Source organism: Chelonia mydas, chromosome 9 (assembly GCF_015237465.2).
Source record: "Chelonia mydas isolate rCheMyd1 chromosome 9, rCheMyd1.pri.v2, whole genome shotgun sequence".
NCBI classification, from domain to species: domain Eukaryota; kingdom Metazoa; phylum Chordata; order Testudines; family Cheloniidae; genus Chelonia; species Chelonia mydas.
The window spans coordinates 15,233,403-15,250,495 of record NC_057855.1 but is presented as its reverse complement, the minus strand read 5'-3'; the positions used below and the strand labels follow the sequence as shown (position 1 = coordinate 15,250,495).

Sequence of the window (17,093 nt, the reverse complement as noted above, 5' to 3'; positions counted from 1 at the left end):
AAATTTATAACTGAGTCTCTAAATCATTCAGCGTCTTACACCTTCTGAAATAACAGAGATTTTTGCTATATAAGTATTTTGGAGAAATCTGCTAGAATAAAACTTGTGAAAGTTGACATGTAGCAGAAATTAATAAGAAACATAAAACTTTGTGCGCTGGAATGTAACCTCAGCTCCTCCTCACATAGGCTAATTTTTTTTCACTGTTACATTTGACATTGCAATTTTAAGAGATTAGTCATTTTCATTATCTAAACTCAAGAGATTATGTGGCAGAATGCTCAGGGCTACAAAATGATTTCTCAGGGATTTCTTCAGAAGAGTTACTTAGAAGTACGTACTTTCTTTTCAGGATCGCCACTGTAAGCATTGATTTTAGAAGCATTAACGTTTTTTCCCTCTCTCAGCACGGTATCAGAAGTCTGTTCAAATGGAAGCTACTGTACTGTACAGGCCTATGACTAATATGATGCTTCTGGCATTATTCCAGCGGATTGTCCTGTTAAGGAATGTACCAGAGCAAAAAAAAGCTGTGCTAGTTTTAGGCTCTGTCTACACTAAGATTATTTGGACATATAGACTCATAGATTTTAAGGTCAGATGGGACCATCATAATTCCTAACGGGGCACCTCCAGTGACCCATTTAGTCCAGTATGCTGTCTCCAGTGGTAGCCAGCAGTTTATGCTTCAGAAGAAGGTGCAAGGAATCCCTAAATGGACAATTATGGATGGAATAACTAGCCTACAGCAGGAGAAATTTCTTCTTAGCAATTGTCAGTTAGAGATTGGCTTATGACTGAAGCACTCCTAAATTATTTTGTTTCTCCTGTCTATGTATATACCACTGTGGATATTTTTGAATCAGTGTTGCATCCTGAGAAGTGGTTATCATTGAACTGCGCACAGTGAAATCTAGGTCTTTGTTTCCTGTCTCTCAGCCAGTTTCTAGTTCATTACAAAAAGAAAAGGAGTACTTGTGGCACCTTAGAGACTAACAAATTTACAGTTCTTCATCTCTCATCAATGACTACTTAGTTTCCTTAATAACTCTTAGGGGTGGTATTTACAAGCAATTACTTGGTAAAGAGCAAATATATTTCGTATACTTATAAGAGAACACATTGGAATTCACACTGACTAACATTTCTTTTATAGGTTTCAAATATTCAAGCAAGAACAGTTTTACTTACATGGTGTCCTCCAACTGGCCTTTTAAGTGTGGATAGACACAATAATGGCTTGCCTTACACTTGTACTTACGAGGTTGCCTTATCAGACAAAGGGAGGGATGGAAAATACAAGATAATTTACAGGTAACTATGTACTTTTTTCATGTGTTGTTCTATATTTATATTTTAGTTAAAGATGAGCTATCCTGGTTCTTCAGGTCCTGCCAATTTCACAAAAAAGTATTTTGTCCCAGTTTTTGTAATTCTAGCCCCACCTGAAAAAGCTTCCTGAAAATTGATTGAGAGCATGTGTGTGGGAGAGGCCACCCCTTCCCTCCACCCCCCAGCAGACGTGGCCCGTGTTGTCACTTTCTGCCTCATTCCTCTCCAAAGAATAGAGTTACTATTTCCTGTCCCTCAAGTTATCAAAACCCTCTCATATATACTTTCCAGGTGTGACAGCCACCTGCCAGAGCTAAAACCATGAGCTGCTACAGCTTGAGTTTAGCAGCCATGTCTCTATAGCTAGGGATTGTAACAGCTCATATCCTCTGCAGATCAGCACACCGGGGGACCTGTAATACACACTCACCAGTGCATTACATAGGCTCCCCAACAAAATCATCCTCTGTGTACTTTGTTATCACCAGACCCAACTGTGACATAAGTTATAATTCTAGTGAGACTTTTCCGTTTCTAAATTCTATGATCCTATGAGTTCATTTTATGGTCAAGTATGTGTAGTGTAATTCCATATATTCTTCACCCGACCACCAATATGGAAAAAAGAGCTGAGATGCCAGATTGGCTATTATGAAGTAATTGTCCTCCACAGATTTCACTAAAGGGAATCTAGGTAGCATAATAATTACCTTTTGTGTCCAATTTCATCTCCATTCTCAGCATGTCCTGTAACTTATCACACAGTTATAATGTAAATAGGATATATATATACATACACACACACACGCTCAATACTCCATGTGTGTATATATATACTCCATTATAAGTAGCTAGGGTAATTGTTGTAATCAAAAGAAAATCTTGCAAAGTATTGACCATCTTATCTGCCCAAGAGGTCAGGCTGCGCTAACTCATGTGCCAGTGTGTCATAGGGAACAATCCTGAATTTGCAGGGAATTGGACTGCCTTGCCAATCTCTAACCTCTGTCAACCCAGAAAGCACATGTTCATACCTGAAAGGACACTTCCTTGCTTTCAAAACACTTTCTGTTCTTGTATCACATCTCCATGAGACCTCACTTGACTGTAATAAATGTATTTATTGTATTGAGATGCTATTTTTTCTTTGTTTTAATAAAAGTGGGGATAAACCAAGTACTGATGTTACAGGGGTGCTCCACAGTTGTTGTTGGACTTAGAGTTGACCTTTAGCCCTAATAATCCGAGAGGTTTCTTAGAGTCCCATAATAGACAAAACCTCCACAGATTCAGCAATTTGTGAATCATTCTAATTTTCCATCTCCAGCAGATGGCCTGGAAGAGAAGACAATACATGGCCAGATTCTTCTCCCATTGCCACTACAATTTAGGGACTCACACACTGGAAGGATTTATGGATAGCCTGGGTGTTAGTTTAAAAAAAACCCTTAGTTAACTAACCATTCAATACCTAAAGTTCAGTCCTCTACCACTGGTTTTGCCATTGATTTGAATGGGCACAGGCTGTGGTTGCTAGTAATGGAGATTATGTACTTCCCTGCCGAGCCCAAATATAGCATATAACATTGGACAAGACCTCAAAATGAGGGCCCCAACTGAAGCATTAATGCAAGATTCTAAAGTTCAAGCCATGTTAGAATCTTTTGATATAATATTTGATATAATATTCACCAACCCAGTTTGATGATTCAGCATTTCTGAAGCAGGTACTTTGCAATAATAAAAGTAAAACATCATGGAACTGGGGTATGGTTGAGTCACGTTTTCAGCATAACTCAGGGAGAGTTGAAAGGCCTTATAAGTTAAATTGACATGGGTGTGTATGGATAAAGACAGTAGAAACAAATCCATGTTATAGGGTTACTTTATAAATGGAAAACATAGCTACTTCTCTTTCCTTTAATATGGAAACTTGTAAAGATTTCCAGTCTGTTGACAAGTTGGTCCTATATTATTTACTTTTATTTTCCTATCCTGGAAATTATTTATTTTTTCAATGCATCATTTGTAGGAGCCCCTAGATGTCAGAAATTCAATAGCTGTACTAACTGAGGTACTGTTTTTCATGATATATGGATGATTTCTTTCTGCAGTGGAGAAGAATTAGAATATAACCTGAAAGACCTTAGGCCAGCAACAGATTATCATGTCAGGTGAGTTGTTATGAATCTGAATATCTCTTAAATATAATCTGTTCAATTATATCTAAAAAAGAAAATGGAGTCTTTTGACTTCTGCATGATATAACTCAAGAATTTCACAGTACTTTCTCAATAGCCCTTAAATATTTAGTAGTAGCTTTCCATCTCTCAGGCAGTAAATTAAGAGAGAGATTTTCAAACAATGCATTGTCTATCATAGTGTTGTCATCACTAAAGTGAAAGAAAAGATGTGTAGCTATATCAACTGGCTAGAGACTATATAACAGGCCTTAAAGTACCTATGTATGAAAGTATATCTCAGGCTTACCAAAGTGTTTGACTAAAGCTACTGGCATCTGTCCAATGTGTCATCATGTTTGTTTGTTAGGAAAATAAAACCAAAGTGTTCCCATTTTTTTTTATAAGTAGTATTGGCTGCCTAGTAGGTTACATCCATTGCCTACCCTACTCTTTATTAATTTGACTTTTACTGGTCTCTAAAAAAATGGATTTGACCATTTTTTCCAGCATCTGAATATTTTAGGTCAGCTCTGTGATTATGAGCTGCCTAGATTTTAACTTTACACTCAGACTCATATTTTGAAAAGTACATTCTAATATTGCAGATATTGGCTATGCAAAACTTGGCGGTGAAAAAGAAAAGTTTGTGCTAACGTTCTGTGTGAGTATGAGGAAATTATGAGCACAAAAATATTGGTGCACAAAATTGCACTGAAATTGCATTTCAGAATTTAAGCTGAGACCCCATGACAAATGCAAACTCTGTTGAAGCTGTTTATTCATATTCCCAGATCAGCTGTTTTGCAGAACTAGGATTGTCTGTAATGGAAGATTCTATATGCAGATTGATGGAAGGATATACTCTTCATACATGATCAGTTATCAGTATTCAAACTATAAGGATAATGTCAGAATTAATCTGCAGCTTTTATAAAGCTGACTTGATACTTTAAAAGGTTTTACTGCATGTTTATATGCCTCTTTAAAACCGACAAATTAACACCCAACAGAAGGCATTCACTTCTAGGTCGTGTTTCTCCTTAGATTATAGAGCTACATGTTGGTTGCACAGTTATTTTTCATTGTTAACACGTGTTTCAGTTTCACACACTGATATTTTGACACCAAGTTTTATTATCCATATTTTTATGGCTTTCTTTAAGACTTTACTTATGAACCCAGGCCTCAAATTCACATCCTGTTCATTTATGTTCAATATCCTGAACAAAATTTCCTTTCACTCCTTCTGCCTATTGTTTCCTTCTGTTTTCTAGACAAAGGCAAAGTCTGGCACACTTTTTCCCATCAGTGCTGCTACTCTGTGTAATGGCTTAACCTAATAAACAGAAGATTGCTTCTGAATTTAAAATATCAAACATATGTCAATCTGCTGGTGTTAGAACTTTTTAAAAACAAATACATGACTGAGTTCCAGGAATATCTTATAATTATTTTTCAAGTGGAAGAGCAAGAGGGTAAATAACTCCTTCCAGATCTATGGAACAAGCATGCTTTTGGGTCCCAAACCAGCGTCCCAGCCATAATAATTAGCGGATAATTGTGGTAGTTCTCAGGGTACCCAGGACTGTGAGTCACGTTGGGCATGGCTACACTCAAAGTTTAGGTACTGTTTACACTGGCGCTTTACAGCGCTGTAACTTGCTGCGCTCAGGGGGGTGTTTTTTCACACCCCTAAGGGGGAAAGTTGCATCACTGTAAAGTGCCAGTGTAGCCATAGCCTTAGTTACCGTGTCTCTAGCGGGAGGGAGTCTTTGCCCATGGTGACTGTGTGTCAGCCCTGTCTTCGCCTTGCAGGTTAACAAGTTCTCAAGTCCCTTTGAAGCATTCCCTTGTGATATCCAGTCCCTGGCACTGGCTACTCACAGAAATCTCAGATCCTTGCTCCCAAAGGAGTAGAGTACCCCATCTTACCAGCTTTACTTTAAACTTTCGCTCCTGTAATACACACAGCACTTGTAATGAAACCAAAGGAGGTTTATTTAAGATAGAATGGGGTGTTAACTAGAAACAAGATGGTGGAAACAAATGGTTACAATAAAAAAAAAAACATAAAATGCGAACCTGTGTCTACACTTTATTAATAGTTACTTTTCCTATCTAATAAAGTAACTTAGGATCCAGTTTTTCATGAGAACATCCCTGCTCTCCAAGATGCCTCCTCAGTGAAAGGATGCAGAGGGTCTCTCTCCTCCTCCTCATATATCAGTTTCTTGTCTTTATTCACAGACAGAGCAAACCTGTGTTTATTGTAAAGTTCCTTTTTTTTACCTCCAGGTGATTTCGATTACTTGCAGTTGTCTTTGATGTTTTGCCATGCTTGAAAGGGCCATCACCAAGACATAATGTCTCCCTGGTGACTAACTTTTACTCCAAGTCCATAAAGCATACTTTCAATATAATTCCATCATTCCTCAAATATTACCCATACTTACATCTCTCAATGATTATGAATCTTGACAAGTTATGCACTTTCTGTAGATACCTGACATACTACTCTTTATTGATAAATATCCTGGAAGGCATGTGTTTGGTGTAGTGAATTTGTCAGATCTGAGGTGAGAGGGGTGGGGGCGGAGTTGGAGGTATGGAGAGGGAGATGGATTGACACCAGAATAGCCAATAGCCTAGTGGTAAGGGTACTCACCGGAGATGTGGGGTTCTGCTCTGAATCAGGCACTTGAACCTGGGTCTCCCACATCCCAGGTGAATGCCCTAACGGTTTCCCTCCCACCCCACCCCGGGGATATTGGCTATTCTGATGTGCAGTCTCACTCTTTTTTTTTCTCATCAGAAATTTGAAAGTGTCTCCTTTTCATTCTGATGAAAACAAATGTAAAAACCTTAAAATTGTTTACAAAACAGAATTCTTGTTTTCGGGCCAGCCCTAGTAAATGTGTAAAGTCCATAAATAAACTTGCATGACCAGCACTTAATATGGAGATTATCCTAGGTCTCAGTGACCTTGGCCAAATTTCTAAGGCTTTACGTTTTCCCACATTGTTCTTGAAAAATTTTTCTGATGTATTAGGCACAAAAAACCTTCAGGCTCTTACATAGCTTCACTATGAACCTACATCTTACTTTTCTTCAAGAAATATATTTTATTGCAACCATTTCAAATACAACCCCCCTCATCTTTTGATGAGATTCCATGTGTCCATCATATAGTACTTACCAGTGATAGGGAAGTCTGGACTTATTGAAGGCACTTGTGTCTTTTTTTTAAGGTGCATTCTACCTTACAACTCCAGAAACACAGGTGACTTGGAATTTAGAACCACTTCCCTAACACTAATGTAAGGGTTTTCTTCATGACTTTCTCTGATCTTGCAAATCTAACATGAGACACTATGGAGTCAGTAGCCATTCAGGCATGAAATCACTAAGGAGTAAGGTCTAGTCTACACTGGGAATTTACATCAGCCTAGCTACATCTGTCAGGACTGTGAAAAATCCACATCCCTGAGAGATGTAGCTATGCCTACCTAACCTCTGGTATAGACAGCTCTAGGTCGACAGAAGAATTCTTCCATTTGTTATACCAATAAAATAAAAACCAGCAGGATCTTATTAAAGGGAATAAGGCAAAATGCCACATTTATTGTGAATACAGAAAGAATCATAATAAGCAGTTAGTTATAGGTATAACATTCCATTCAATTTCATATTTATTCACACATACACACACACAGGTTCTGCAAGGTTGTTATCATAGTTACCAGCCTTAGAGTTGCTCGTGCCAAGCCATTGGCCTGGACACGAGGAGGGAGCAGGGCCTTGTCAGATGCACATCTGACGCTCCTGGAAGTTGATTTGCAGAATCAGACCCCAAAGTTCTCAGTTTCTAGAGTCCATTTTTATAGCAATTTATTCCTATGCCAGTGTATGGGAATTGCTTCATCATGCTGTTGCTGAATCAATCAGCAGATGACACATTCCTGATGGCTCCGTGTTGTTCTTCGGTTCTCCCATCCTTGAGGCTGTTGGGTGGATTCCAGTCTGCCCTCTGGGAGTCCTCTGGTTGTTTCCACTTGACACCTTCTTCAGCCGATGGACACTGGATTCTTAGGCTGGCACCTCCCTGATCATTCATTTATTATCCACACCAAGCATCCATCCACATACATCCTCTACCTCTATTTTAATTACAATTGTTAACAAAGCCTGATAAATACAACAAAAGGGTGGGGAGTCTCTGTGTGAGTAGTTGTTGTTACAAAGTATTGCTTTGAGCACAGACTCTGTCTTAGGATGTACTAACACAGTTAGCAGCTTGCAAGTTTCACACAGAGAGGGAGAGAAACAGGGAAAACAAGAGACCAAAAACCAAGAGACCTCTTAATTAGTAATACTCTGGAATTTAAACTATGGGGAATCAAACTCATTTGTGATTTTAATACAGAACTTCTTTAATATGATCCAACACGTTGACCTAGCTTCTGCCTCTCTTCCGTATAAGAGAAGCCCTCCTGTCACCATGGATAGCATCTACACTGAAGTGCTACAGTGCTGTAGCTGTGCTGTTATAGCAGTTTGAGTGAGTGAAGATGTGCCCCGAGTGTCAATATGCAAAGAACAACTTCTAACTGGGAGAAACCACAATGCAGCTCTTGCTGTCTTGGCTAAAAAGAGGCTCCCTTTGGAGTCACTTAGTTCGAATTGCTGCCTACAGCTGATGTTGATGTTGGTTTGACTCTTGGTTGCAGTGATGCACAGGAGACAAACACGCAATGAATCAAGCCACCGGTGGGGACTCTGTTAATTAATTAAATTTGTTCTGACTCCTAGTTGCTCATTGGAAGATCCCAGAGGCAATTCTACAAAGCATTTCTCATGAGTGCAAGTTGCTCGTTTGTTGCCCCACAAAGGTTAAATTACTCTTATCTACCCAAAACAAATTTGGTAATTGCCCATTTTTAAACTCCACATTCAAATACACAGTGGCTAAAGGCAACCCAGAAGTCACTGTCTGGACGCAGTTTGAACGGTTTCTGAGCAGAAAGCTGTGCAACTGACTAATTTGCTCTGCTGTACAGAAGATCTACATGGGAAAATAAAACTGTTAAGTTTAAATAAAAATTTTGACAGGTCTTCAACCTGTTGAGTACTGGGGCAGGTATGCAAACCTATAGCATTTGGTTCTACAAAATAGTCCTTCATTTCAGTCCACAAGGGATTGTCTAAGAACCAGCCGCTTCAGGTTGGCTGGGAGGTTTTTGGTTTCAATAACTACATGCTTCCAAAGGACTATCCCACCTCATGTATCGATCCAGCAAACTCTAGTGACTATCTTCAGCTGAGGCCTGGTGACAGTCTCCTGGGACTTTGGGAAGTGTAAGCTAGGAGTGCCCCATCTTCTCTTTCTGGAGTTCTAAGTAGATCCTAGTTTTATTGAGGTATGCACCAATCCTGTCTGTGGGCACACACATATACACACTGTCTACAGAAACTAGGAAGCCCCTCAAGCTCAGCACTAAACCTGTAAGGAAAGTAATGCTAAGCTAAGTCTAGTAAAATAGCTAGGGAGCCTTCAGAGGACTCCTAGACACCTACAGTAAGAGAGAAAAAGTTATCTAGTCTCACTTTTATGGAGGGTCAGGTTACACTCTGGTACTTCTAGAAGACTCTTGGGATTGCGGTGGGCAGTGATCCTGCGTGGTGGATCCACAAAGGCAAAAGATAAAGTGAGCAGGCACCCGTGACTCCCTTGAAGGTCCAGGAGAAATGGGAGAGTTTCTAGCGCACAGTTCACTTTTTTCTACCTGAAGAAGAGAAAGACAAGTTGGGAGTGAGGGGGATCCTCTGGGTTGGCGTTGAAGAGGAAGCGATGCCAACTGTGGTTAGAGGAATGTCTGGACTAATGATCATAGAAGTGTAGGACTGGAAGGGGCCTCAAAAGGTCATCTAGTCCACTCCTTTGTGCTCAAGGCAGAACTAACCTGTTCTTAAAAACCTCCAATGATGGAGATTTCATAACCTCCCTAGGCAATTTGTTCCAGTGCTTAACTATCCTGACAGGAAGTTTTTCCTAATGTCCAATCCAACCTTCTCTTGCTGCAATTTAAGGCCAGGCTTCTTGCCCTATCCTCAGAGGTTAAAAAGAACAATTTTTCACTCTCTTCCTTTTAACAACTTTTTATGTACTTGAAATCTATTATCATGTCCCCCATCAGTCTTCTCTTCTCCACACTAAACAAACCTAATTTTTTCAATCTTTCCTCATAGGTCATGTTTTCTAGACCTTTAATCATTTCTGTTACTCTCCTCAGGAATCTCTGAAAGATTGGTATCTTTCCTGAAATGTGGCATCCACAACTGGACACCGTGCCCCAGCAGAGGGCCTTATCATGAAGTAGAGTGGAAAAATTACTTCTTGTGTCTTGCTTACAACACTCCTGCTAATACATCCCAGAATGATGTTTGCTTTTTTTGCCACAGTATTACACTGTTGACTCATATTTCGTTTGTGATCCATTATAACCCCCAGATCCTTTTGTGCAGCACTCCTTCCTAGGCAGTCATTTACCATTTTGTATGTGTGCAACTGATCGTTGGTTCCTAAGTGGAGTACTTTCCATTTGTCCTTATTCAATTTCATCCTATTTACTTCAGGCCTTTTCTCCAAGTTTGTTCAGATCATTTTGAATTTTAATCCTATCCTCCAAAGCACTTGCAACCCCTCCCAGCCTGGGATCGTTCACAAACTTTATAAGTGTACTCTTTATGCCATTATCTAAATCACTGATGAAAATTGACCAGAACTGGACCCAGAACTGATCCCTGCAGGACCTCATTCGTTATGCCCTTCCAGCTTGACTGAGAACCACTGATAACTGCTCTCCGTGAATGGTTTTCCAACCAGTTATGCACTCACCTTATAGTAGCACCATCTTGGCTCTATTTCCCTAGTTTGTTTATGAGAAGGTCATGCGAGACAGTATCAAAAGCCTTACTAAAGTCAAGATTTACCACATCTACCGCTTCCCCCCCATCCACACGGCTTATTACTCTGTCAAAGAAAGCTATTAGGTTGGTTTGACACAATTTGTTCTTAACAAATCCATGTTGGGTGTTACTTATCACCTTATTATCTTCTAGGTGTTTGCAAATTGCTTGATTATTTGCTCTATTATCTTTCCAGGTACTGAAGTTAAGCTGATGTTCAGCTGTAGCTTGTTTGAAGGAAATGTGTTTGACCACTGTGTAAACTTCCTCCTCCCAAGTACACAACACACAGCAAATCTTGAACCCAGGATCTGTGCATATTAGTGCAGGATCTACAAACTCTACTGACAACCAGCTATAAGAGGCAAACTGCACATTCTTATGGATACTGCACTTAAATTAACATTGCTGAATGAGAGTTGAATGCCAGTTCAGCAGCAAATGGGTTAATAAAGTTCACCCCATGTTTCTGAGCCCTCTCTTGCTATATCCTCAAGAAGATTCTAGCATAGTGGGCCAAATATTTGCAGTAGTCAAGAAAAATGGTGGCGGAAACTTCCACCAATGGAAAGATTAGTTTGTGGAAGTAGTTAGACTAGCACTATAATACATACCTTCTGCTGTGAATTATTCTGAACACTCATACTGAATAAAATATACAAGGGAGAGCTGGGATGTGAAAAATCATGGCAGTTTGGCAGTATGAATTCTTTGCTAGTGAAATGCTGTGGTTGAGAAAATGCAAAGCTCCTTTTTTAATTGTCAGCAAATTCATAAATTCATATGTGTTCATTTTCAGGGTATATGCAGTGTACAATTCAGTAAAGGGATCCTGTTCAGAACCAATTAGCTTCACCACTCACAGCTGTGCTCCAGAATGTCCTTTTCCACCCAAATCCTCGCACAGGACCAAAAGTTCTCTAACCTTACAATGGAAGGTAAGTGACATAAAGTGTCTGAAACCTAGAAAAACAAAGTGAAATACAGTTACCTATAATCACGTAACCATTTTAAATTATTTAGTGCTGTGATTCTGTTGATTTCCACTGGGGGAATATGTGTTTTAAAATATTTCATTGCATTGTTTGAGATATCCTAAAATAATATTCAAAAATTACATATATTGGGGAACTGCATGTATTAGAGGTTTGGAAATAAGATTTGAAACCTTTTGCCAGTTCTAAATCCAAACTTTGTTGACTAGTGATGGTATTTGGTTACCATATGATGTCTGTTTGATGATCTATAATTAGGGTTGGCAGAATTAAATTTTATTTATTTATTTATTTTAATTTTGATGGACATTATCAGTGTTTATTTTTAAGCATTTTGTATTTTTATTGATTTAACTGTTCACAGTTGAAGGAAAATTGGAGGGGAGGACGACCAGACAATAATTATTTTATGACAATACATGTTGAGATTCAAAAAGTTAAAACTATATAATTGTTAAAATACAAATTGTCAACATCACGTCAAAATATACAAAGTAAATATCCTGAATGACTAATAAGTTCTCAAGCAGCGTTTTTCTTACTTTGCTGATCTGTGTATTTTGATTATTATCCATGGAAATATTTTTGTCGGTTTGTGTGTGTAGAGTGAAATCGGCATTTGCCAACATTTACCAATAAAAATCTAATCCTTCCAAGCCTACCCATAATTTTGCCAATTTCAGTTCACTTCCTGGTAGACAGGTGGCACTACTGAGCACTCTGTTGGCATTCTCAATGATTAAATAGAACGTGGCATCTGGACAGCCCTCAAACCCCGAGATCTGGTCCCTCCAGGTGAGGCATAATGGCCAGATAGTATGACAGCTTGCATTGCTGCTGCCCATGCTGTAAGTTTGGTTTTTGGTTTTTTAAAGACATCATATTTGTGATCTCTTAATGTAGTACCTTTCACCAACACTAAAATTACTTACTTTTTAAAAGGTACTTAATTACTTTCATCCTGTTATTATCCACTAAAATGTTTGCCAAGCTGTGTGCAAAACAAGATCTCTGGTTTCATTTTAAAACGTAGCCATTTGGCTGGGGGAAGGAAATGTGTTTGTAAACGTCTTTCCAAGATCTCATGTTTTGTTTGTTTGTTTTGTTTATAGGCACCCATTGACAACGGTTCAAAAATCACCAGCTACCTGCTAGAGTGGGATGAGGTGAGTGGTAACTAGTTACAGAAACATCAAAAAATGAAATTACTTATTAAATAACATTCTGATTTGATGGATGTGTTGTCTAAAGAAAAAGAATCAAACACTGGAGAAGCAAACCATAGAAAAATGAACTCCTGATGGCATTCAATAGAAAGGAAAGATGGGGGAAGTTGATTTTCCGTACGTGTTCTTGTGTGTAGCATTTTGATTTTGCACCTTAAACGTTCATTTATTTCCTGATCAGGTGTTTGGTGCAATCAGTTTATTAATTAATTTATTTATAATACAGTAGTGTCTAGGAGCCCCAGTCACGGACCAGGACCCTGCTCTGCTAGGGGTCAGACACACAACAAAAACACAATCCCTGCCCCAAAGAGCTTAGAATCTGATCCTGCAATCCTTTCTCATAGAAAATTCCTATTGACTTCAAATTAATAGTATCATTTATATAAAGAAAAGGAGTACTTGTGGCATCTTAGACTAACCAATTTATTTGAGCATAAGCTTTCGTGAGCTACAGCTCACTTCATCGGATGCATAAAAGCGGAAAATGCAGTGAGGATGTTTTTATACAAACAGATCATGAAAAAATGGGTGTTTATCACTACAAAAGGTTTTCTCTCCTCCCACCCCACTCTCCTGCTGGTAATAGCTTATAATACCCCAGGAGAGTGGGGTGGGGGGAGAGAAAACCTTTTGTAGTGATAAACACCCATTTTTTCATGATTTGTTTTTATACACACAAACATCTTCTGTATTTTCCACAGTATGCATCCGATGAAGTGAGCTGTAGCTCACGAAAGCTTATGCTCAAATAAATTGGTTAATCTCTAAGGTGCCACAAGTACTCCTTTTCTTTTTGCGAATACAGACTAACACGGCTGTTACTCTGAAACCTGTTATCATTTATATAGTGGCCATGCTGTTGGGTGCTTTACAGAGACTATAAAAAGAAGATGAGGTCTGTGTCCCAAAGAGCTTATATTTTAAGTAGACAATATATCCGTGGGGTGGGGTGGGGGGGCAGTGAAAAAAGCAGCTGATGGAGCAGAGTTGTTGAGCATGCCTCTTGTTTTCTTCCATTATGCCAGTACTATTTTGGCACCACTTTTCCAAGGGGAGGTCTAGGGAATATAATCTTCATGGAATAAGTGTGTATTGAAAGGAGACTTTACAGATGTGAGGACAGAATCACAGTGGGATCACAGAGGGGCTTCCAGGCTTGGGGCCAGCATGAAATGAGGTGCCAAAAGCAGGAATGGGAGGTCTGGAAGGAGTTGTTTAGTTATGCTGTGTGAAAAACATCTACCTGCCTTATATAAGGATATTATTTTGTGAGCAGTCTTCAATTGCTGGCTACTGACATATTCCCAGATTATTATACTACGTCTGACATCTGGAAGCACACATTATACAAACATTCATTCTATGCAATATCACAGCAAGTATGCCCCGAATGAAGAGAAACCCACTGAACTAAATAAATTAAACAATAGCTGCAGAATGGCTCACTGCCCACAGTGCACAATGGAAGGAAAGGTTAGCAACCATTAAAAATAAAATAAAATATAAAATAAAATGCAAGCTGGAGAAGAGTTCAGTGGGGGGAAAAAATCCTTCTATTGATTATTCTCATATATTACTTGTTCAGCATCAGACACACATTCATGCACCATAATCCAGGGAAGGCAGAGCAGAAAATGAAAATGAGAATAAAGCAGAAAACAAGTCAGGAGAACCAAAAAGATCTAGGCCAGGATAATCAGAGGCATAAGTCCTGCAAGACATCACACCTTCTGCAAACGGATCCAAATAGTGCCAACCTTTCTCATGCAGAACTCCTCTTCGCTTCAGTGGGAGACTATCACCAAACCAGGGTGAGGTGCCAAAATATGGGATATTTCTAAAACATGCAAAAAGAGAATGAAAGAGAGCAGAAACCGATAGCATACCATTAATAGAATGTGAATACCTGGTTAGGGTGTAAATTGCATCATCTGCCTTAGAGCCTGATCCAGAGCCCATAGAAGTCAATAAAAACATTCTCGCTGTTACAGAGCTCTTAAATAATAACATAGAAAGGGTTTTGACAAAGAAGAAGAAGAATACTTTGCATTTACACAGCATTTTTATCTTTTAAAAGTGTGTAATACTACTACTCTTCTGCAGAAGTGTAAGTTAAGGTACAGAGAGTCTCAAGTAACTTGCTCCAATCAACACAGTGTTTCAGCTGAGTCCTGGCTCCCAGACCTTTGGTCTAGTTTACTAGATTACATTTCTTCCCTAGTAATAACATTGAAGTTGGATCCATGAGTGGATCCTCAGCCAGTGAACATGAGAGAATAATGCACACAATAAATTAATTTGGCATGCCTCATAATGGTTTGACATGACTCTGAGTGGATTAAAATATAGAGCTACTGGAAGTGGGGAGTAAACAAGATGGCTGTTGCAGTACCCTAGTTGTCAGAAAGCTAATGCATAGATTGAAGTGTATTGACAAAAAAAATAATATTAGCAGACAGAAATGGACTGCTGAATTGATGTATGACCTGAAAGTAGATTATGGTCCAGAGTACAGAAGGTGATGTGGAAGAGGACAGTTGTCTCTGCAGGATCTTGTTTTTCCATCTGAAAGAAATGTATTCCGGAAGGCAAGATATTGACTCCTTCGTTTCAGCAGTTCTGATGTCTCTGTATACTTACGTACATATTTCACTACACAAGTTATGGCATCCAAGTACATAGCAGAGCGCACATTCAGTATTCTATACCCTCTCACATAGTTATGCCAAATGCATGTAAGAGAAAGCACAGACTTTCTGTTACAATGCTGTACTGTATCTCAGTGAAATCAAGACACAAATACATAGGGGAAGAGGAGAACGTTTGCCAGGCAACAGCAAAGGCTTAGCCAGGTCTCAGCTAGAGCAACATTCATTAGCTACAGGGCACAGAATAAAATATAAACACAGGAAAATCAGTGATGAGAAGGAAATTAAATTGTGTCTGTAAAGCAGAAGGAACGTTGCATGAATGGAGAATGAGAAATCTATCAGATAAATACAATTAGAAACCCACCCTGAGAATGGTAATCTGCCTTCAAAAAATTACACCCCTTCATAATGAGGGATGGCGTGAGAGTTCCCCGTGAAAAGCCCTCTGAACATGGGAAGTGCAATACAGAGTATCAGACCTACTCCTGGAAGAATAAAAGCTCACGCTACAGAAACAAAATTGGCATTGTGAAAACCAGAGAGCAATAAAACTGATCAAGGGAAGGCACCGGGCCAAAATTCATGCAAACTGGCACATTCCCCCTGGAAAAAGAATGGGACTGCCACTGCCACAGAACCACCTCTGAACAAAGCATGCAATCTGTTCACACTAGGGATGGGTTTTTTAGCAGCTTATTAACACTTCATAACAGCAACCAGTAACAGGTGCTATCACTCTGTGGTATGTTTCAAACCTTGGGGTGTGTCTAATGTTAAACTCTGTCTGAAGCAATATCTTACTGTTTTACAAGCTGTCTTTGGTTAGACTGTGAGCATTTAAAATGCTTCCAGAAATGCAGATAGCACCATTTTCAAATTTAAAAATAAACTGCAGAAGGGATATGCCACTGGCCAGTCAAGGGACTAGGCAGTACCCTAAAATGCAGCAAGAGGACTGCACTTTAAATCCATTGATGGCCACGGTCACTGAAACTTCCAGGGTTGTGCTTATTTAAAGATTACAGCTGGTCATTAGCACTTCATCAGGACATAGCACACGAACAATGCATTCTGCAGGACTACAGAACTGCCCTTGTGTGGGGTGTACATACCACATTCCCAAGGCTCTCCAGAAGTGACTCAAGTAGCTATCCAAAGAACATTCTGTCAGATTTTCTTGTCTTCCAAAAAGAGCAGATCATTACATGTACTGTGTGTTATCATTTTATTTTCTCAGTAGGACAGAGAATAAATGTGACAGTTACTATCCAGAAGGCCCAGTCATGCAGCCTAATGCTTCATATAAGTGGGTGATTTGGGACAGGATCCAGCTTGGATTCTGGACAGTTTTTATCTGTACCAGGCACATGAGGGTGGTACCTGAGAGCCTGTGTAAGAGGTATAGGGTTAATATTCTCTTCTAAAACTGTTTCTTCTCAAGGGATACAGGTTTTATTAGACGAAGAGACTTGAATTGACCTAGCGGGGTGTGGTTTTTATTATCTGGTTTCCTGCATCTTCTTGTGGGGATTTCCAAAATCCTCACTAACCCTTTGGGATCACTAGTTTTAGATCACAGCACAAATAAATTGGCATTTGCTACTTTAACGGAATTGCAGATATTGCTTTCTTGCTAGAAAGGTGGTGAGACTTACTGAGTTGTGCTCTCAGATAGTGAAGTCAAGGGGTGTCCCATCCTAGTCACATAGCAGGAGCGTTATTACTTTCCTCAATATT

At 39.2% G+C, this 17,093-nt stretch overlaps 1 protein-coding gene across 1 annotated transcript in view; it reads left to right on the top strand.

Annotated features, from left to right (window-relative positions):
- FNDC3B (fibronectin type III domain containing 3B) overlaps window positions 1-17,093 on the top strand; it is a 354,949-nt gene that overhangs the window by 234,217 nt on the left and 103,639 nt on the right. The window contains exons 8-11 of the mRNA XM_037908819.2: window positions 1,157-1,314; window positions 3,447-3,506; window positions 11,281-11,419; window positions 12,589-12,642. Coding sequence (XP_037764747.1) covers window positions 1,157-1,314; window positions 3,447-3,506; window positions 11,281-11,419; window positions 12,589-12,642 — 411 coding nt within the window. The remainder of the gene's footprint in view (window positions 1-1,156; window positions 1,315-3,446; window positions 3,507-11,280; window positions 11,420-12,588; window positions 12,643-17,093) is intronic.